This window comes from Lampris incognitus, chromosome 6 (assembly GCF_029633865.1).
Source record: "Lampris incognitus isolate fLamInc1 chromosome 6, fLamInc1.hap2, whole genome shotgun sequence".
Lineage (NCBI taxonomy): Eukaryota > Metazoa > Chordata > Actinopteri > Lampriformes > Lampridae > Lampris > Lampris incognitus.
In genome coordinates, this window is record NC_079216.1 from 35,066,504 (window position 1) to 35,081,624 (window position 15,121).

The following is a 15,121-nucleotide window of genomic DNA, read 5'->3' on the forward strand; positions in this document are numbered from 1 at the left end:
TAATTAGTAAAACAAATCGACAGTGGTTCTGATAGTTCAGGTAAAAATAAGGCTGTATGCTTTGGGGGCCGATAAATAGTAACCAGTAGCACAGAAGCCTGACTTTCAATAAGATTGCCTGATACTCGAAGGATGAGAAACTGCCTAGATGCAAGCGCTTACATTTAAAAACATTTGAGAAAGTGGCTGCCAGTCCTCCCCCTCTCTTACCCTCACGTATAGAGTGGATGAATTTGTAGTTTGGAGGAGAGGCTTCAGCTAGAAGGGCAGCTCCATCTGAACTAAGCCAAGTTTCTGTTAAAAGAATAAAATCTAGCTTCTCCTCACAGATAAGATCATTTATAGAGAACGTCTGATTTGCAAGTGCCCTGATATTTAACAGAGCCAGGTTTAGCTTTTTATCATGGCTGGGCCTTTTTACAGGGCCAAGACATTTCAAAGGGACCAAATAAGGCTCTCTGCTCAAAATTGTCTTTGCCCTGGTCTCCCTATTTGAGAGGACAGTCTGAATATTACATACATCATAATCCTTATGTCATTTAGCTAGGCACTGTCTGATGTGTGACAGCAGCTGAGCACCAGTTTCATTTGGGTGGAGGCCATCCTTTTTCAGCAGGAGGAGTCTCGCCCAGAACAGGTCAAATTTATTTACAAATTCAAGACCAGTAGCTGTGCAATAGTTTTGTAACAAAATTGCACATAAGCAAACTGTCACAATACCTATCGGTGCCAAAAGAACAACACCGAGTAACAACCAGACATGTGTTAAGATACTTGAAGGGCACAATCAACCAGGAGTTGTGTTACAAGAAAATTGATGAAAAACTCAAACTTGAGGGATATAGTGATGCTGATTGGGCAGGAGATCAAAATGACAGACGAAGCACAACAGGGTACTGCTTTAGTCTAACTAAAAATGGGCCTGTTATTTCATGGAAAAATGAGAAGCAAGCAACAGTAGCCTTGTCTACATGTGAAGCAGAGTACATGGCACTTGCTGCAACAACATAAGAAAGTTTTTATATTGTACAGTATTTTAAGTAATGGATAATGAGTGCCAACATACACCAGTGAAATTATTTGAGGACAACCAGGGTGCAATCGCTTTACCAAAGAACCCAGTATTTCGTCAGAGTTGCAAACATGTCCACATTAGATATCATTTGATACGATCTCCACTTACTGATAGGAAAATAACTATCAAATATTGTCCAACAGCAGATATGGTTGCAAGCCTGTAACGAAGTTCAAGATTGAAAAATTTGTAAGCTATATTTTTGGGATATAAATGTTTTGTGACTGATGTGTACAGTCTAGAGCAAGTGGGGGTGTTACAATATTGGCTAAACCAAGGTTATGTGTATGTGCTCTTATACTGCCGTCACCATTAGAGGGTGTTGTGTTGACCTGTGGTCTATAAAAGCGCATGCGCAAAATAAAGAAACCCATTCCGGTTACAGTAACACCGATGAAGTGCACGCGTGATTTTTCTCCGTGAAATGAGTCTAGTTGAGCCGGTATTCCTGCCCTTACAGATGACAACGTCAGCAGTAGTGTATGTTGCAAGCTTTTTATGTGCATGTGCGAGCAAAAATAGTATATGTGCAAGGAGCAAGCTTTCTTGATATACGGCCTAAACGGCACCTCATAAAAATTCCTCTTTGCTACCTTGACGTGAAATGAAATAGGGATGGTGGAAATGACCGGAGTGTAACTGCGCCAAAAGACTAAAACTGCAAATATGCAAATTGTCATGTGCAAAGAATAAAAAGTACGCAAAAGGCTATTGATTAATTAAGAAAAAATGCATGAAAACAAAAAGGTAGCTGTATATATTATAATTATACAAATGACCATCTTGATAGTAATTATTATAATTTGAATGATTCCTGTATGGCTATTTAGGCTATGTTACATTTACTGTAGCTAAATAACGGATTATTGTCTTGGAACACTCGCTGCCAGAGGAGGGAGAAAAAAGTTCCACACTGCAGGTTTAGCTGAACTAAAGTCTTTTTCGAGTAAATCCTGTTACCACCTTAAATTACCCCCTTAAACTTTATTTATACCGGGAAAATACGGTTGTTGTTGATGATGATGATGATGATGACGATGATGATGATGACGAAGAAGAAGAAGATGACCGTTTGTCTGACGAACAAAGAGAACGGCACTCGCTTCTTTGGAACCAAAAAATAGGTTTAGGATGGGCTACCTCGAGCAAATTGAAGTGGAAAACTTCAAGTCATGGAGAGGGAAGCAAGTTATCGGTCCATTTATGAGGTTTAATTGTATTATTGGCACAAATGGCTCAGGTAAAGTATTTTTTAACTAGTCGCATGAGCTTAGCTGACTTGCTAGCTCTGTGGCAGCGTTAGCTGTGACTTGATCGACGTTAGCTAACTAACGAACTAATTAGCTGATATTTGCGTTTGCGGTACGACGTTGTTGAGCCAGTGTGCGCGGTGGATGTTGTTTAACTAAAAAAAAAACACTTTTTTTTTAATTTCGCAAATGAAATAAACCCATTTTCCCACACCCTTAAAACGTCTGATACGGCAGTTTTCTGTCAACTTTCACTCGGAAGGCGGACGTTGTTTAAGCTCCGCCAACTAATAACCACCAACAGTACACAAATACCTCAGTATAATCGATCCTGTACGCCTTTCGTCTCGGTTTCTTGTTAACTTAATGCGCTGTATTATCTGTCGTGGCATTTCTATTTACACAATCATAAATTGGAAGCAACCTGTAAATGCAATGGCTTTATATAACGACTTTATAAATCGCCGATCAGGAACACGGTGCCCAATAGTTGAAGTTCAGGTTGTTTTATTTGTCAAATGCACAACAATACAAAGTGGCAGGCATTGCTGGCAATGAATTCTTAAGCATCAGTTCAGTGTGTTTGGGTGACCGGTGTTATGGAATTTTCCGATTCCTTCGCAGAATCTGACTCCTCTTGGCGTGAAGCTAGGTTAGGTTAGGCCAGTGGTTCTCAAACTTTTTCTGTCGTGCCCCCCTTTGGAGGAAGAAACATTTTCATGCCCTCCGCCCAAACAAAATGGTGACGAAATGGGCCAAGTTTAACTATGTATAAATAACATCAAGATGGTGAACATTCATTTCACTTTTCTTTCATTAATTTCTCTTGTGCAAATAATAAACGCAAGTTCCACTTCAACTTTATCAAACCTCTGTTTGTGACATTTGTCACTATATTGCTCCAACAGTCTGTGTGCTTTTTCAAAAACAGAAAAATTAAATAAAATTTAAAAATCACTTTGCTAGAACAACAACAATAAAGTTCAATCTGCAAAAAAAGAACAAATTCAGATATTTGGGAAAAGCGATGAACGATGAGTCTTATCACTGCTTTAGTGGCTGCAGTGAGCCTGTTTTGCACTGCACATCTTTTCAAAACGGGGTTGCAGGCTTGATACTGCCACTCTCAAGTCATGCTCAATGTTGAGCTTAGATCTGTACTTTGTTTTAAGTGAGGCAACAGCAGAAAAGCCCATCTCACAGAGATGGGATGTGGCGAAGGGAAGCAGAATGCCCACAGCTCTGTCCTACTCCCTCTCCACATCAAGCCAGAATTCACTCAGTGTTGGAGTTAGATGTCATCTTGATGAACTGGTCCTCTAGCAGAGTTGAAATCAGCAGGTGCTCCTGCATTGAATGGATCTGTCATCCAGTCATACTGTTTTTTGGGGTGTGTTTTTGAAAGAATCCTCTCAGGGAAGAGATGTGACCCTTAAGACATGAAATCACTGTGGTGGCTCCAGAATCATTGGTTTCAACAAATTAACTTAGATTCTCAAAGAAATCAGTTTTCCTTGATCAAGTCGCCTGCCCCACATCTCAAGCTTTCAGTGAATGCACTGATCTTGTCTGCCAGGTGAGGAAGGTGCTTGTCTCTGCCTTGAAGCTGAAGATTTAATTCATTCAGCTTTCCAACCAAATATATCGCTGAGATAGGCCAGTTTCATCAGAAATTGTTCATCACTAAACTTGCTTGGAACGTCATACATACACTCCTCCAAAAACACCCAAATTTTCTCTCTGAGCTCAAAGACTTGTGTCAACACTACATTGCGAGAGCCACCTAGCCTCGCTGTGAAACAACACAGCTGAATGTTCGGCTGCCGTCTCCTCAAAAAGTGCAGAGTACAGCCGTGCTCTCAGGGGTCTTGTTTTGATGAAATTGATCACGATAACAACATCGCTCAAAACCTCATTTAGGTCAGGGCTAATCTGTCTTGATGCTAGTGCTTCTTTGTGTATGACACAGTGTGTCCATTGCGCATTTGGCGAGACCCTCTTAATTAGTACCCGCAGTCCCTTCGTTTTCCCTGCCTTGGTCTGGGCACCATCTGTGCAAACGGCTGCACCGTTCTCCCATTTCAGCCCGTGTTCTGTCAGGCAACAGTCAAGAAGCCTAAAGAGCTCATCGGTTGTCGCTCTACTTGGGACGTACTTGTAAAACAGCAAACCCTCACACAGTGACAAAGTAATAAACAAGCAGTCTTTATTGCTGTCAGTAGTCTTGTCCACTTGTAAGGCAAAATGTTTGTCTTTCAGTTTTTCAATGAATTGTTAAAGGTCATTTGAAATGTCGCATATACATCTTGCAACTGTATCATTGGACAGAGGGACGACCTTCAATGTTGTGGCGCTTGTCTCATCAAACATAATTGACACCATATCTAAAGCTGCGGGAAGTATGAGCTTCTCTGCTATTGTGTGTGGTTACTTGCCCTGGACAATTCTGTATGTGACTTTGTATGATGCCATTAGTGCTTTGTTGTTCACTGATGCAGCTTTTACAAAGCAATGTCCTGCTGATGGTATGCACCGAGTTTTCTCTGAAAGAACTTGAGTGGCTTATTGATGTGACTGGGGTGTAATCTCTGTCTTCTTAATTTGTTTGGTCTCATACTACCAGCTGCCAGAGTTTTCAGACATAAAAATGCACATTGGTCTCTCATCTCTCACCACATTAACTGTGAAGCCAAGAGCAAGATGGGCTTTGTCATATTTTCTTAACTTGGTTTTTGGTTGATTACTGTCAGCTAAGCACTTTGTCTTGTTTGTCTCTGAAGCATCGCCTGTCTTTCTTTTCGTCCCTGTCAAATATCTCTCAGTTCTGTGAACCTACAGACTCTTGTCTCATGAAAGCATGTTTTGTTGATTGTTCCACCGTGAAAAAGATTCCGACGTCAAAACAGTAGTTCCGCACTATGTTCCACCCGGTCACGCGTGCCCCCCCCCCCCAATCATGCCTCTGTGCCCCCCGGGGGGCGCACACACTTTGAGAAATGCTAGGTTAGGATAACCCTAACCCCCTAACACTAACCTTAATCCATTCATGCCAAGGGAAGTCTGATTCTGTGAGGGAGTAGGAAAATTCTGTAACAGTGGTGCTGTCTCCACAGGCAAGTCTAATATCATGGATGCCCTGAGCTTCGTGATGGGTGAGCGGTGCAGCTCTCTGCGGGTGATGCACAGCCGGGACCTCATATACGGAGCTCACATCGGAAACCCGGTGTCAGACACTGCCAGCGTCTCCATGCACTACCGCCGCGACGATGGGACGGCGCTCATTTTCTGTCGTAGGATCTCTGGTGAGGCTAATATGAACAGGTGCTCGATCGTATAGATGCATTTATAAGTTGATACAAGATTCGTGCTGTTTTCCTTTTTTTACCTGTTTGTTCTGTGAAAGAACTTGTCTGAAGAAAACTTTTCAGCCAATACATATTCTAACCATTGTGTCAAGGGCATAATAATATCAGGGGGTTCCCCCCTTTTTTTTGTGTGATAAACTCGGTCTACATGACATTGGCTACAACTTACTGTGGCACTAATGTACACCTGTAACCAAAAATGATTGAAAATATGCTTCATGGTAATTGGTGTATTGAGACTTTAGAGATAAACCCTTTTAAAACTTTTTTTTAATTTAATTTTTTTTAAAAACTATTGTTTCACTCTAAAATAAGGGATTATGAAAACTGCTATTTGGACAAAGATAACAATGGAAAGTTGTTTTTTTATTTTGCATTTTTAGGTGACTCTTCTGAGTATTGTGTCAATGGCATCCATGTTACCCTTGCCAAATACACACAGGAGCTACAGGAGATTGGTATTGTGACCAAGACAAGAAACTGTCTGATTTTCCAGGTAAACAGTAAAGGGACTGCACTTACTGAACTTAAGGAAAGGCCTGCAAACTGTACATCTTTAGAAGGTTTTTAAGTGTGACTGTCAATACTGAGTTTGGGCATTTTCCAGTTGTAATTTTAATCTACTTTTCACATCACTATTGGTGATTTACGTATTTATTACACACTTACACCAAGTTTACTTGTGGAGTCTTGGCTATGATTATGATTTAGTACTCTAGATGCCTGTGGGTTGACACACAAATGTATCTCTTAATTGCGGACTCACTTATAAGTTACCTTGGATAAAAGTGTCTGCTGAGTGATAAAATGTAAATGTATAGACTGTAGACTATCCATCATAATCTCTATATAGTACTTTAATTTTCATGTTATTCCATAACGTTCCTGAATGAACTGCCAACATTTTAGAAATGGGCACAAGTGTGTTCATCAGTATCAAGGCTGGTGCAAGTTAAGTAATTATAACTAGGAAAGAGTTATAGTGTGTTTTAATCTTACTAGAATCATATTTTTTGAGCTGTATACACATCTATATGGCATGCCTTCTACCTGACGAAAACTATTTGGTGTAATGGAGGAGTTGGATGTGCCTTCCCAAAAAGAAACTCTTACTGTGATGCTAAACCCAAAAAACATAAATTTCAAAAATGACATCCAAGGATGTAGGGTAGCAGTCACCAATTTGAAAAAGGACAGGGACAGTGCCTCATTTTCACTAATTTATTGTGGCCAGCAAAACATTATAACGTTTGAGCCTACTGCTACAGGCCTTCATCAGAGCTCTGATGAAGGCCTGTAGCAGTAGGCTATCACTGGTTTTAGAGACACACCCCCTTCTTCTGCTTTGCTCTCAATCCCCCATATTGTTATTTTTGTACTGAAAATATGTACTGGGCAGAAACAAGCTGAAACCGTGTGTTGCATTAGCCTTTTGTTATTTTTCTTGTGTCATTCCCCCCAATAGGGGGGAGTAGAGTCCATAGCTATGATGAACCCCAAGAAAAGGACCAAGATGTTTGAGCACATCAGTCAGTCTGGAGAGTATGCTCAGGACTATGAGAAGAAGAAGGAAGCTCTGCTGAAGGCTAAAGAAAACACCCACTTTCTCTTTAACAAGAAGAAGACAGCCAACGCCGAAAGGAAGCGGGTGTCTCAGGAGAGAGTGGAGGTAAGACACTAAAATTTAGTTCTGCCATAGGAGCATGTGGCTGTTATACCCCAAACATCAATGTCCGCTTTAACTATTTAACCAACCAATTAGATTTTTAGAAAGAACAGAACCTCGGTTTGTTTTTTGGTCACTTGACAGAGCTGCTGACATAGTAGAAAAAAAGCCCAGTGGACAAGCCACCCACCACTCATGAATACCAGCTTAACTAATCTCCTTGTCAACAGTGAAATTGTGAAAATTATTGTTAATGTGAAAAAGAGAACACATATGTGCATAATCTCTGGTCAGTGTATCTTATGACAAATGTTGATAATTAGCTGCGTTATTAGTTAGGATTTCTCATATATCAGATAAGAGAAGGGTCTATTTTCTCCTCTTTCCACCTGTGCCTGTTACCATCCACTGTTGCCCATGTGACAACAGATATGTTAAAGACAACAAGCAACATATAAACCGCTTTTTCCTGTAAGCCAGGCCCACGTGTTATGATGAAATGAGATGTCTGTGAATGTTCTCATTCATCCAGGTCATGGTTATCCAAAGGAACTGAATCGAGTGCAACTGGACTTGGTATATATCCGTGAAGACGTTTCGCCTCTCATCCAAGAGGCCTCATCAGTTCGTGCCTTTCTGACTAGACCAAGCTAATCTGACTGGCTGGTGATGAAACTCAGATATTTATCCTCTCTGGAGTCGTTATCAGAGCTAATGATAGTCATGGCTCTTAGCTCAGAAAGGCACGAACTGATGAAGCCTCTTGGATGAGAGGCGAAACGTCTTCACGGATATATACCAAGTCCTGTTGCACTCGATTCAATTCCTTTGGATGAAATGAGATGAATTGATGCATGAGGACAGAGGCTGGAAGGTGAAGGTGCGCCCTGTGGAGGTGGGTTGTAGGGGCTTTGTTGCCAGCTCCACAGCAAAACTCCTGAGGGAACTAGGAGTCAGGGGGCAGGCCCACAGGAGAGTGATCAAAGAGCTAGCCAACACTGCTGAGAGGACTAGCCACTGGATCTGGATCAAAAGGAGAGGCGCCGTCTGGGCTGCCAGGGTGAACAGCTAACCACAGGTCACACACCCAGCACCGATCAACCTGTGGTGGGCCTGCCTCAGCGGAGCGTGTCTTGTGATAAAAGGCCGAAACACCCTGTGATGCTGAGGTACACAACTGATGATGTGTCCTGGTGGTGGCAATGTCACTTTGGCAGACATCTCCAGTTTAATTTCCACCGAAACTGTTGCAGTGCAAACACTAGGGATTTTAACAACCAGTCCTTTTTTTTAATCTTTAATAACATAACTTCATTTAACTATTGTAAAAAGAAAAACCTTCGATAACCTATACCTTCAATCTACTCATATATTTTCGTAATGTGTGTGTGTGTGTTAGTTAGTGTAGATAGCGAGACCGAAAACTAAAGCATTTATGATCCTAATTCTTTTTGGAGGTGGTAGGTATTGTCTCAGAGAGTAAGGGAAAAATCACAGAAAATTAAAATTACGCATAATTATGCAAAATATGCATTTTTCAAAAAATGGCTAAAAACCACTTTTCTTGGCATTTCAGATGATTCTGAGCATCTTTGATTTTTTCACCTACAGTGCATCCGGAAAGTATTCACACCCCTTCACTTTCCCCACATTTTGTTATGTTACAGCCTTATTCCAAAATGGATTAAATTCCTTTTTTTCCTCATCAATCTACATACAATACCCCATATTGACAAAGTGAAAAAGGTTTTGTAGAAATTTTTACAAATTTATTAAAAATAAAAAACTGAAATATTGCATGTACATAAGTATTCACACCCTTTACTCAGTACTTGGTGGAGGCACCCTGGGCAGCGATTACAACCTCAAGTCTTCTTGGGTATGAAGCTATAAGCTTGGCACACCTATATTTGGGGTATTTCTTCCATTCTTCTCTGCAGATCCTCTCGAGCTCTGTAAGGGTAGATGGGGAGCGTCGCTGCACAGCTATTTTCAGGTCTTTCCAGAGATGTTCAATGGGGTTCAAGTCTGGGCTCTGGCTGGGCCACTCAAGGACATTCACAGACTTGTCCCGAAGCCACTCCTTCGTTGTCTTGGTTGTGTGCTTAGGGTCATTGTTGTGTTGAAAGGTAAACCTTCGCCCCAGTCTGAGGTCCTGAGTGCTCTGGAGCAGGTTTACATCAAGGATCTCTCTGTACTTTGCTCCATTCATCTTTCGCTCGATCCTGACTAGTCTTCCAGTTCCTGCTGCTGAAAAACATCCCCACAGCCTGATGCTGCCACCACCATGCTTCACTGTAGGGATGGTATTAGCAAGGTGATGAGAGGTGCCTGGTTTCCTCCAGACGTGACGTTTGGCATTCAGGCCAAAGAGTTCAATCTTGGTTTCATCAGACCAGAGAATCTTGTCTCTCATGGTCTGAGAGTCCTTTAGGTACTTTCTGGCAAACTCCAAGCGGGCTGTCATATGCCTTTTACTGAGCAGAGGCTTCCGTCTGGCCACTCTACCATAAAGGCCTGATTGGTGGAGTGCTGCAGAGATGGTTGTCCTTCTGTAAGGTTCTCCCATCTCCACAGAGGAACGCTGGAGCTCTGTCAGAGTGACCATCGGGTTCTTGGTCACCTCCCTGACCAAGGCCCTTCTCTCCCGATTGCTCAGTTTGGCTGGGTGGCCAGCTCTAGGAAGAGTCCTGGTGGATCCAAACTTCTTCCATTTACGAATGATTGAGACCACTGTGCTCCTCGGGACCTTCAAAGCTGTAGAAATTTTTTGTACCCTTCCCCAGATCTGTGTCTCGATACAATCCTGTCTCGGAGGTCCACAGACAGTTCCTTTGACTGCATGGCTTGGTTTCTACTCTGACATGCACTGTCAACAGTGGGACCTTATATAGACAGGTGTGTGCCTTTCCAAATCATATCCGATCAATTGAATTTACTACAGGTGGACTCCAGTCAAGATGTAGAAACATCTCAAGGATGATCAGTGGAAACAGGATGAACCTGAGTTCAATTTTGAGTGTCATAGCAAAGGGTGTGAGTACTTATGTACATGCAATATTTCAGTTTTTTTATTTTTCATTATGGGGTATTGTGTGTAGATTGATGAGAAAAAAAGGAATTTAATCCATTTTGGAATAAGGCTGTAACAACAAAATGTGGGGAAAGTGAAGGGGTGTGAATACTTTCTGGATGCACTGTACATAAAAATTTTTTTCTGGGACTTAGAAATGTTTTGGCATTATGCAAAATATATGCATTTTTGCAAAAATGCACTTATGATCCTAATTTTTTTTGGAGGTGGTAGGTATTGTTCCAGAGAGGACCAGAAAAATAGCGGAACATTAAAACATAATTATATTTATACATAATTATGCAAAATATGCATTTTCTAAAAAGGGCACCACTTTTCTCGGCATTTCAGATAATTCTGAGCATTTGGGGAGAGGGAGTTGGAGTGGGGAGGGGGTTTAGGGGCAGGGGGAAGGCGGTTAGCTGGTAGGATGAAGAGGAGGGAGATTTAGACGGGTGGATAACCAAACCGCTACATTGTAGCGGGGTTCTTCTAGTAGCCTATATGTTCACTGAATGTTGTATTGGAATGTAACGTGCAATGCATCTTAGGATGCTTCATTTATTTATTAAGTTATTTAACTCGTTAATTTTTATCCATCGCCTGGTCCTCGTGTGAGTCTGCATGCATGACCACACGAGGGTGACAATGTGCATCTCTTGCCCATGTACTGATCTGTCTATTGTCTCTGACATACTGCTAATTGCTGCAGCCGCTTGTCTGTGAGTTTGTGTATGGTCTGGGTAGATTGTAAAACTTAATTGCCCTTCTGGGATAAATAAAGTTATCTGAACCTGGATAACAGTAGAGTATTGACTGATTGATTTAACTTTAAGCCTTGTAAACGTAATGTAATTATCATGGCTTAACTTTTTCTTACAGTCTGAAAAAAGAACAAAACACTGCAGAACAGGCCTGAACATTTATATTAAGATAAATATGAATCTTACTGATCTCCAGTCAGTAACAGTAACAAATCACACAAACTAGTGCAGAAATATAAAAAATAACAAATCTGTGGCTCTACCACTCTAAAAATATTTAGATAACTCAGCCGTTGTAATAAACATGTAATATATAAATGTGGATTGCGCTTTAACCCACTCTTACTCCACTCTTCCGAGCTGTCCCGGTTGTTGCGCCACCCACTCTGCCGATCCTGGGAGGGCTTCAGACTAGAGGACTGCATTGTGATTGGCTGGTAAATTGAGAGCTTTGCCTTCTGGCTCAGCTCCTTTTTCACCACAATGGTCTGGTACAACATCTGCATTATGATGCTGCACCAATCCGTCTGTCAATCTCCCGCTCCATCCTACCCTCACTCGTGAATAAGACCCCGAGATACTTGAACTCCTTCACTTGGGGTAGCAACTCATCCCCAACCCAGTGGGAGCAATCCACCATTTTCCGGTAGAGAACCATGGCCTCAGACTTGGAGGTGCTGTCTCTCATCCCAGCCATTTCACACAGCTGCAAACCACCTCAGTGCGCGCCTGAGGCCGTGTTCTGATGAAGCCAACAAAACCACATTATCTGCGAAGAGCAGAGATGCAATTCTGAGGTTCCCAAAACGGACACACTCCTCACCTTGGCTGCACCTTGAGATCCTGTCCATGAATATCACAAACAGAATCGGAGACAAGGGACAACCTTGGCGGAGTCCGACACCCACCGAAAACATGTTTGACTTTGTGCCAAAAATGCGGACACAGCTCTCACTTTGGTTATACAAGGACCGGATGGCTTGTAGCAACTGCCCCAGTACCCCATACTCCCGCAGTACCCCTCACAGAGTGCCCCAGGGTACACGGTCGTAAGCATTCTCCAAGTCCACAAAACACATGTAGACTGGCTGATTAAACTCCCATGACCCCCTCAGCACCTCCGCAAGGGTAAAGAGTTGGTCCATTGTTCCACGGCCAGGATGGAATCCGCATTGTTCCTCCTGGTTCTGCGGTTCGACAATTGGTCGGAGCCTCCTTTCGAGCACCCTAGAATAGACTTTCCCAGGGAGGCTGAGCAATGTGATGCCCCAATAATTGGAGCACACCCTCCGGTTTCCTTTTTTGAATATGGGAACCACCACCCCAGTCTGCCACTCCACAGGTACAGTCCCCGATCTCTATGCGACACTGAAGAGGCGTGTCAACCAAGACAGCCCAACAATGTCCAGAGCCTTCAGGATCTCAGGGCGAATCTCATCCACACCCGGCGCCTTGCCACTGAGGAGCTCTTTAACTACCTCAGAGACCTCTGCCAGGGATATGGGTGGGACTTCCCCTGAGTCTTCAGACTCTACCTCCTCCACTGAACACGTCTTAGTTGGGTTCAGGAGCTCCTCAAAGTGTTCTTTCCACCGCTCGACAACATCCCCATTTCGGGTCAACAGTTCCCCGCCCCGGCTGAACATAGCCTGAGTCAAGCCCTGCTTCCCCTTCCTGAGTCGCCGAATGGTTTGCCAGAACTTCCTTGAGGCCAACCAAAAGTCCTCCTCCATAGCCTCGCCGAACTTCTCCCACACCCGAGTTTTTGCTTTTGTGACCACCGAAGCGACAGCCCTTCTGGCCTCCCGGTACCTGTCTGCTGCTTCAGGAGTCCCCTGGGCCAACCAAGTCCGAAAGGCCTCCTTCTTCAGCCTGACGGCTTCTCTCACCACCGGTGTCCACCAGCGGGTTCTTGGGTTGCTGCCTCGACAGGCACCGATGTCCTTTTGACCACAGCTCCTGCCTGCCGCATCTACAATAGAGGCTTTGATCATGGCCCACTCAGACTCCATGTCCCCAGCCTCCCTCGGGATGCTGTATTTTTTTCCCCTAGTATACAACATCCTAAATAGAAATCACCGATCTATGATAGGTTGTCTATTAAACGCAAATGGGAACAGACCTAAAGTGCAACTACAGTGATCCTGATTGGCAAAAGATTTTGGAAAGATCTCAGACAGTTCTAGTCTCTACAAAACACAGGCAGATGCAATTTAATTGTTTTTCACAGAACATATCTCACCCCACACAGGCTACACAGGATTGATGGGAATATATCCGCCATGTGCCAGAGGTGTAAGATAACTGAAGGCAATCTGCTCCATATGCTCTGGAGTTGCCCTTACCTGGAAGAGTTTTGGAAGTTCATTATAGCCACTGTTTCAGATATCATAGAGTACAAAATACCATATGATCCCAGGATTTGGTTTTTGGGTGACGTTGACATACTAACAGTAACTCAACATAAGAAGTATTTCGTATTACTTGCCAGGACCGTGGAGGAAAAAAAATATCCTAATTGGAAATCAGAAAACTCATCATCACAAAAGCACTGGCTGAATGAACTTTCATCATATTGCACCCCAGAGAAGATTCTGTACAATGTCAGGAGAAAACCTGCAATATTTAATAAAATTTGGGGCTCCTTCTTGTACCCTCTCCCTTCAATAAATCCTCTTAGTTGACTCACTTATTAGAACTGTTGTATTTTTTTCCCTTACATGTCCTTAAAGGACTTGAAGTTGTGAATGATGTTGAGCATTGTACCATTCTTGGGATGGGATGGGTGGGGTGTTATTTTGTTTTGTTCTTTCCCTTTTATCTGTATGTTTTTCCCTGTCTGTTTTCTGTTGTTGTATTTTGTACTTAAAACAAAAATGACGATGTATTTCTTTAGTGCGTTGTCAATTAATAAATCTTTAAAAAAAAGATAAAGCACTTCTCCCTGCACATATTAAACAAGATATAATCGAGAAATGTGTTGCACTGTGCTGTAGAGACATTCGGCCATATGGCTTTGTCACCGGGAAAGGCTTTGTTAAAGGTTTTTTTTTTTAGGGAGTTGTTCCTTATCCGATGAGAGGGTCTAAGGACAGGATGTTGTGTTGCTGTTAAGCCCACTGAGGCAAATTTGTAATTTGTGATATTGGGCTATACAAATAAAAAAGGACTTGACTTTGTTGACATAGTTCAAGATGTTGTTAATGTAGTCGCTAAATACGGCAAATTTGATGTAAAAGATGTTTTGCCTCACCCAACCACTGTATCCAGACATGTGGAGGGGAGAGCTCAGGCACTGCAGGCATCAGTGGTAACGGAGATAAAGCCCAGTGCTGGCCCTAGCCATTTTGGTGCCCTAGGCGAGATTAGGGTGTGCCCCCCCCCCCCACACACACACACACCCTCTCCAGCTCATTGGGCGAAAAATTTTCACATTATTTTACAAAAAACTATGCATTTTAACGTCATTTAATGCCACCAACGTTCATACACTCACACAGAAACTGCATAGCTTCATGCCTTTGAGATTTTCTTTACTAAAGAAAGAAGTGGCATAAAATGAATTATCAATACAACAATAAGCTATTGCACAATATATTAAAGAAGCCAGTGCAGATATAATAGAATAAAAATAAGAGTATTGCATAAAAAATTAACAATATTACAAAAACCTCAGTACAATATACATCATGTAGCATTGTTCTACAGCACACATGGGCAAATACAGCTCCATTTTATATGCAAGAAAACAGCAAAAAATAAAAACAGTATTCAAAAACAAGTGACACAAACTGAATCACAATATAAATAAGGTATTGCACAAAATATGATGGAACAGAACCCAGTGCAGACATAACAAATTATAAATATAGTGACATAAGAGTATTGCACAAAAAGCTATGTGCAATATGCATAATGTAGCATTGTT

The 15,121-nt window shown here is 42.2% G+C and overlaps 1 protein-coding gene across 1 annotated transcript in view; it reads left to right on the top strand.

Annotated features, from left to right (window-relative positions):
- Nucleotides 1-2,206: 2,206 nt before the first annotated feature.
- smc1b (structural maintenance of chromosomes 1B) overlaps nt 2,207-15,121 on the top strand; it is a 229,085-nt gene continuing 216,170 nt past the window's right edge. Inside the window, exons 1-4 of the mRNA XM_056282390.1 lie at nt 2,207-2,315; nt 5,406-5,627; nt 6,074-6,186; nt 7,156-7,359. Coding sequence (XP_056138365.1) covers nt 2,207-2,315; nt 5,406-5,627; nt 6,074-6,186; nt 7,156-7,359 — 648 coding nt within the window. The remainder of the gene's footprint in view (nt 2,316-5,405; nt 5,628-6,073; nt 6,187-7,155; nt 7,360-15,121) is intronic.